Source organism: Antrostomus carolinensis, unplaced genomic scaffold (assembly GCF_000700745.2).
Source record: "Antrostomus carolinensis isolate BGI_N321 unplaced genomic scaffold, ASM70074v2 scaffold5445, whole genome shotgun sequence".
In the NCBI taxonomy this organism is placed as follows: Eukaryota; Metazoa; Chordata; class Aves; order Caprimulgiformes; family Caprimulgidae; genus Antrostomus; species Antrostomus carolinensis.
The window spans coordinates 34,425-41,110 of NW_010314117.1; the positions used below are offsets into that span (position 1 = coordinate 34,425).

Genomic DNA, 6,686 nt, shown 5'->3' on the forward strand with positions numbered 1-6,686 from the left:
GATGGGCATGATTACTTTATTGTCATGTACAGGGAGTGTATTAGTCAGCTATTACCTCTGCTCCCCACACTGTGATTGTCTGCAACTGTCCCACTCATGTATGCACATCACTGGTTATTACTGCAGGAAGACTTTGTTTTAAATTAAGTATCAAAATTTTTAGAAAAAGTACTGCCTGTCCATTTTTTTTTCCTTTTCTGTGAAAAAAATCACAAGGCATTTTATAACTTCTGTCTAAACTGCTACTGAAAGAACAGACAGCATACACAGTAATAATGGGTGCTTAAAATAGATGGCTCCCATCCCAAATGTTCATCCCTCTTCCACCAAGTACCATATTTACCCAGTTCTCATTTCACTTCTTTACTTCCTACCAAGTCTTTTCAAGCCTTTCAAGTGAAAACCAATGAAACTGGCTGTTTCACGTAAGCATTACTTCAGTAAAAATAATTTCACTATTCATAAAAACCATGGAAGAAATAGAATGAAAACCAAAAAAAATGAAGAAAGAGAAGAGTGACCTGAAGGAAAGCACTTTAAGGAAGAAAATGAAAGGCAGATAAAGAAGGAAGAACCAAGATTCTTATTAGACATCCTAGAGGGCTTTATATTGAAGTCTGCAAAACCCTACTGTTGCCATGCTAGCTTAAACATACAACAGTAGCAGAGAAAACATTTTTCTCTCTCTTGTTCCTTTAAGTTGCTAAGCGGCGTTTGACGTACAGAGCCTATTTTCTTACTTCTTTTCAGTGGATTCATTCCAGAAGTGCATGTTACAGATGTTGTGTTTAATCGGTACAATGGTTTTTAAAAGTCTCTTCAGTTTGCCAAGCCAAAATCCATACGGCAACACCTTTGCAATTACTTTATTGTTTTTGTGATGTGGAATCAAGAAGTCACTAGCAGAAATTCCTCTTTGCCTCACAGAAGTAATGCTGCATCACAGTATGAAAGACTTCCAAGAAAAGCATTTGACCACTCCAACATAACAGATAATAGTGACTCAAACATCTAAACATGGAAAGTTTTGATGGATAGCTACTATAAATACAGTTTATTATGTAATTGTAAGAAATATGCTTTGTTTTCTCTCCTGTGCAGTTCAGATCAATAACCTGATGGAAGGGACAATTCTTTTCCACTAAAATGATTTTTTTTTAGTTCAGTATACATAATACAGCATTTGCAGTTGTTAACCTAGCCATCAGATTCCTCATTAAAGCTCACCTAAAAACCTTCTGTTTAAAAGACCTGCAATTAACTCAAAATAAAATATTAAAAGTTTGTTAAATCTTTAGGTTGCAAAAATAACACTCCAAAGATTACTACAAGTAAGAGTTTCTTGAATATAAACCAGGAAAAATAACCATTACAATTTAAATATCTACAGAAATGATGGACTGAGAGATGCAGGTGGTTTTCGCCACTCCGAAATTTAAAGAGTCTTATTCAAAATTCTAAATTACAACACTAATTTATGCTTATTAGCAAAAATGATGCAATAGCAGGAAAGCTTGGACTTCACATACCACAGGAACCAATAACTACACAACTGATACTAACTGCATTGTAAATCCTCACTGACAGACGCTCTCCAAACACACATTTAACTACAGTGACATCCTAGTGAGGTCAGAGATGACCAAGTGTAAACTAGTTGACAGCTGAACTTAGCCTGCAAATACTTAAGTGTCCCGAGATGCTTTTCTCTTCAGACATTTGAGGTTTTTATGAAGCAATTGCCCCTTTCTTACAAAAAAGGTGTCAGACATACTTTTAGAGGCTAAGGTACTGGAGTGAAAGAATATAATTTATGGCAAAAAGCCTTTTCTCTTTCTCAATATAAATGCAGCTCATGTTCTTTAAGCATCTTTGTGATGTACTGAGTGACCTCAGTAAAATCATATTGTTATATTACATTAATATATTTACTTAAAATTAGAAAAAGTCTGATATGTTTTCAGGATTCCTGGAAAAACAGTTTTTCAAGTGTAACATAAGATCTTTGCACATCAAGGATGCATCCATGGTTATGAACTCACTGAAAATTCAGGAAAGAGTATTTATTGAAATACAAGGACTGAGCAATCAGAAAGCTATGCAATAAACTCATTTGAGTAACTTATTTAGGCTTTTTTGACATGAAATTCTTTCCATATCCGGGCAATTTAACATGCAGTAACTGCATATTTTGATGAATAGAAAAGATGGAGAAATACCATGAATGTGCAGATGGTCAAATTTACAGACCTCTATTTAGTTGCCAACCAGCAAAACTTTTCAAAAAGATCTCTGCGGAAGCTCCTTAAGTAAAGTTTAGTCCTCAGGAAATCCTTTTATCTGAGCAGAAGGCTGAAGATCACAACTGTACTTCCATGCAAAGCATCCAATCCTGGTACCAGGTCTACACAGTAATGTTCCATGAAAAACAGATGGATGTCCATTTGCTGGCTCCCATGATCTCAGTTATGATAATAAACCTTAGGCAAATATATCTGCCCTATTAACTTCCATAACCTTCTGTTATGGGAAGGATGGAGTATTTCTGTTGCTTTTCTTAACATTTTAAACCTTTCCTCTTTCTAAATCCACATGGGTAGCCAATATAGAAGCAATCATAAATCCAAGAGCTATTAAAAAAGAAAGTAAAACTGTATCTGTTTTAATGGAAGTATCACTTGAGACATGGGTTCAAACTTTTGTAAGATGACAAACTATTATGCTAGTCCTTTTACTGGAATGTCTGCACTGGACTAGTAGAAGTATATCTCCCTGGTACATCCAGTCTGCATCTCAGCCAGGAAGTGCAAGATGAGGTAATTAATCCACTCTATGAAAGAGTTACAGTCTACCCTTAAAACTGTAACTTGTTAAAATTTGTTATCTTCTATCAACTTTCAAATTTCTCATCTGTCCTGTTCCCAAGCATGTCTCACTTTTCTACCTCCTATTCTGCCTGCACACCTTGCCGGAGTGATGCTAGCCCAAGTCTCCTGCCCCCTGTCTTGTTCTGCCTTGACTTGGGAATCAGCAATAAAGAGTAGGAGAGTATGTGTCAGAATAAAAGGCACTTACTCCCAAATCTTTCTAAGATCATCTACATTGTTATTAGTAATTAAAAGCTAACTAAAACTAAATTAAATTTATAATTATGTTGTCTAACAAAAGTCCTGGGTAACAATTTATTGAGAAAACTGTCAAAACCCCAACTTTATTAATTATTTCCTGGTATTTGGAAATAATTTAGAAAGAAGAGGCAGTAAAGAACTCTTGCTTTTATAGTCTTGTTCTATGAACACTTATAGCAACAAGAAACTCTGGGACATCAGTAACACACAACTTATGGAAGTAAATCACGACAAACAGAAGTCACCTGGAAAAAAATATAACTTATTGACATGCCTCTTGAAAAGTTACACAAATACAAAAAACCCCCACATTTAATTCTCTTCTGACCTTGCCCAGTGGACTTGAGTACCTCAAGGAGAGCAAAGAGAACACAGAGATTTTTATCCCCTCTTTATATAGAACCATATGAGAAAGTATGTACTCACTCTGTTTAATAAATCAATTTCTTCCTTCAGCTTTCCAATTAGTTCCTCTTTGTCCTGTGTCATCTTCATTAATCTTGCATTTTCCTGTCTCTCCTTCACAAGTTCCTAAAACCAGAATATGCAATGAAGTTTGAAACATATTTTTTGGTTTTAGGAAACAGTTTTAAGTTATTACCATTTAAAACAAACAAAGAGGAAAAACACACACACACCTATAATTCCTTTTCTACAGCAAGTCAAACCCACGTCCTCAAGCCCTCACATTTCAAAGAGCTAAAGAATCACATTAAGAAAATATTTTACCCACAGCAAACCTGTGTGATACCTCTGATTCCAGAGATAATGTTTTAATTAATATTTAACTTAAGCATGAATCCAAAATTGGATAAGGGGACAAAGCAGAAGTAAGTAAATATAAAGTATCAGCTTCCAAATATGTTATATTGGGAGGGTTAGTCCTTTTTATTTTTTGTTTTGTTTTTTTGTTTTCTTTTTTATACTACCATTAAAAAGGAATGAAGATTCACTGTTAGATCTGTGGGCCTGAATGTGAGAAAAAAAAATTAAAATGTCCATTAGGAATTCAGTAAATCAGGGTTCAAGACACTGAAAGAAAGCCCTTAAATCTTCCTCTATTTTCTATGTTACTGGCAGTTAAATTATTTCAGAAAAAAGCTGATTTGGAAGGGGGGATTATGGTGTACTTCAACAAAATCAGGCTTCCCCAAGTCTTAAAAAAAAAAAAAAAAGGGAAAAAGAAAAAAAAAGAAAAGTAATTTCTACATAATATGCTTTATTTTTGTCCTTTCCAAAAAAGATCTATTAAAATTGTGTTTACTTAGAAACTTTCATCCACATGAATTCAAGAACATTTGGGAAGTTAACCACAAAAATCCACTTCAGAAGAAGACACAGAAGCCAGTAATAGATTACACAGATGACGTTATTTAGCAAAACGCTGGTTTAGGTGAACAACTCAGCTTTACAATTATCATATTTTCCCAAAATTGTTTGCATGAAGAATGCCTGAAATAACAAAAACTTTGTTTTAAATATGTAATTTAAATTTTTACAACATCAACAAACAACTGGATAGCAATTAAATTTTATATTATTTCAGTACATTAAAAAATCCAAAACAACAAGTAGATCAGAAACAGGCTTGCTGATTTGCTGAACAGCCAGTGAGCCCCTCCTTCCCCCAAGCTGTTTGCCCTGTGTTGGTGTGTCACAAAGTACATATGAGAAATACACAGAGCACTGCTGGCTCTCTACCTGTATTATCTTTACCTCAACTATTTCTCACTTACATACCAAATGGAAACTAAAAATCTGTAATTAGGAAGTTCACATTCTTCTCAGTTAGTCTGACTCTTTATATATTTTTACAGACCCAACTATCTGTACTCAAGCATTTAGCATCATTTCTACATATTTTACTTGTAAATTTCCCCATGAAGTTTCAAAGGTACTTTATTTCAGATGTAGGCCATCCAGATGTTAATTGGTACTAACCCTTTCGAGTTCCTCAATCCGCTTTTCCAAAGCATTGCTTGGTACAGAACTGCCAGAAGAATTTGCATCCCTGCTGTATCGGCTGAAAGTTGTCCTCTCTGTTCGGGAATATCTATTTGGAGCATCGTCTTCTGGTGCATTAGCTGTGCTACAAAGGCAAAGAGCAAAGCAAACACCTATTTTTATATTTAACAAAATGGAAATAATAAAAGTAAAAAGTGCTTTCCAAAGAACTCAATAGGTCAGTCTAATAAACTGCAGAGAACTTATTTCACAGCTCCTGTGTTAGTGAGAACTCACTAAATTCATTGCCTCAGGGAGTCAAATACTTGGATAATGCAGCTCTTATCACATAGGTAATCAACTTTAAAAATAAGGTAGAGTAAGTATGTGTTTAAAGATTTAGAAGTTTTATGAACTGTGCACATTAAAAACCAAGCTAAACAACTTTCTTTTAAAAAGTAAAGTACCACTATGAAATTTAAAGTAAGCAGCTTTTTAAGTAGATGAAAACATAAAGCATGAAAATCAAGTACATGTCCAAAACGTAAGAAGCTTACACATATCAACTGACTTTTCAGGAACTATGGATGTGGCCTGTAAGGAACTGGAAAGCACACCAAAGTGAGAAAGTGATGCAGCCCAACATATTAATTTGCCACTTCCAAATATTTTACTTCAGAGCTTGGATACATGGCAGTTTCTCATAGCTCAGCTGATAGGCACTCACTCATTAACTGGTGGTATGTTTTTTGTTTTAGATCATGTGTCTATTCTTGAAAAAACACTGTCATGGCATCTTACCAGATAAGCACTGCAAATGCACATAAGCTAGTTTTAAAAAAGCTTATGGGTTCTCCGGTATGATGGCTTTGTACAAAAACAGTGCTAATTTAAAAACATATATAAGAAGCCAAGAGCATTTTCAAAGTCACAAATTTAACAGTGTTCCCATAGCTATCTTCTTCCTAAAAGCAGTGTTATTTACCTTCAATGTAGAATCTAATGAATAATTAAGAGTAGCAGAACAGAGTGCCCTGGGACCAGGCAGAGAGATATAGATCTTTCCCTTCTCAATCCACCAAACCCACACTTCATAGTCTTTGAAAATATACAGCTAAACAGACAAAGACAAAAAAACACAAACCCCTTGCTCAGTCTTCACCAGGATTAATCAACTAGAGATACTCAAAAGCCATCTGGACATGGTTCTAGGCATCTGGCTCTAGGTGGCCCTGCCTGAGCAGGGGGGTTGGACAAGATGCCCTCCAGAGGTCCCTTCCAACCTCGACCAGCCTGTGATTTTGTGAAATCACACAGCTGAAATACACATAACAATGGATTTCTAGAGAGCACCTAGGAAAAGAATGAAAAGCACTGTGAGTATCCCTACAACATTTCCTTTAAACCATAGAGGGGTATATGATTAATATGTTCATTTAACAGTTTTGCATTTCACAACTCTAGAAAACCCCTGCTGACAATGTGCAAATCTAGATGGATACAGTGCAAATCAGAAGCAGGAGTATCTGGCAAAAGGATGTCTTTTCATGGATATAAATATTGTTTTACTCCAGTATGTGTGAAGTTTCCACAGCACACTGACACAATTGTAAG

General features: G+C 35.2%; 1 protein-coding gene across 1 annotated transcript in view; it reads right to left on the bottom strand.

Moving 5' to 3' along the window:
- PAWR (pro-apoptotic WT1 regulator) overlaps nt 1-5,217 on the bottom strand; it is a gene marked incomplete at its 5' end in the record, with an annotated part of 6,165 nt that extends 948 nt beyond the window's left edge. The window contains 2 exons of the mRNA XM_010167517.1: nt 3,555-3,659; nt 5,070-5,217. Of these exons, the coding sequence (XP_010165819.1) occupies nt 3,555-3,659; nt 5,070-5,217 (253 nt within the window). The remainder of the gene's footprint in view (nt 1-3,554; nt 3,660-5,069) is intronic.
- Nucleotides 5,218-6,686: the final 1,469 nt, after the last annotated feature.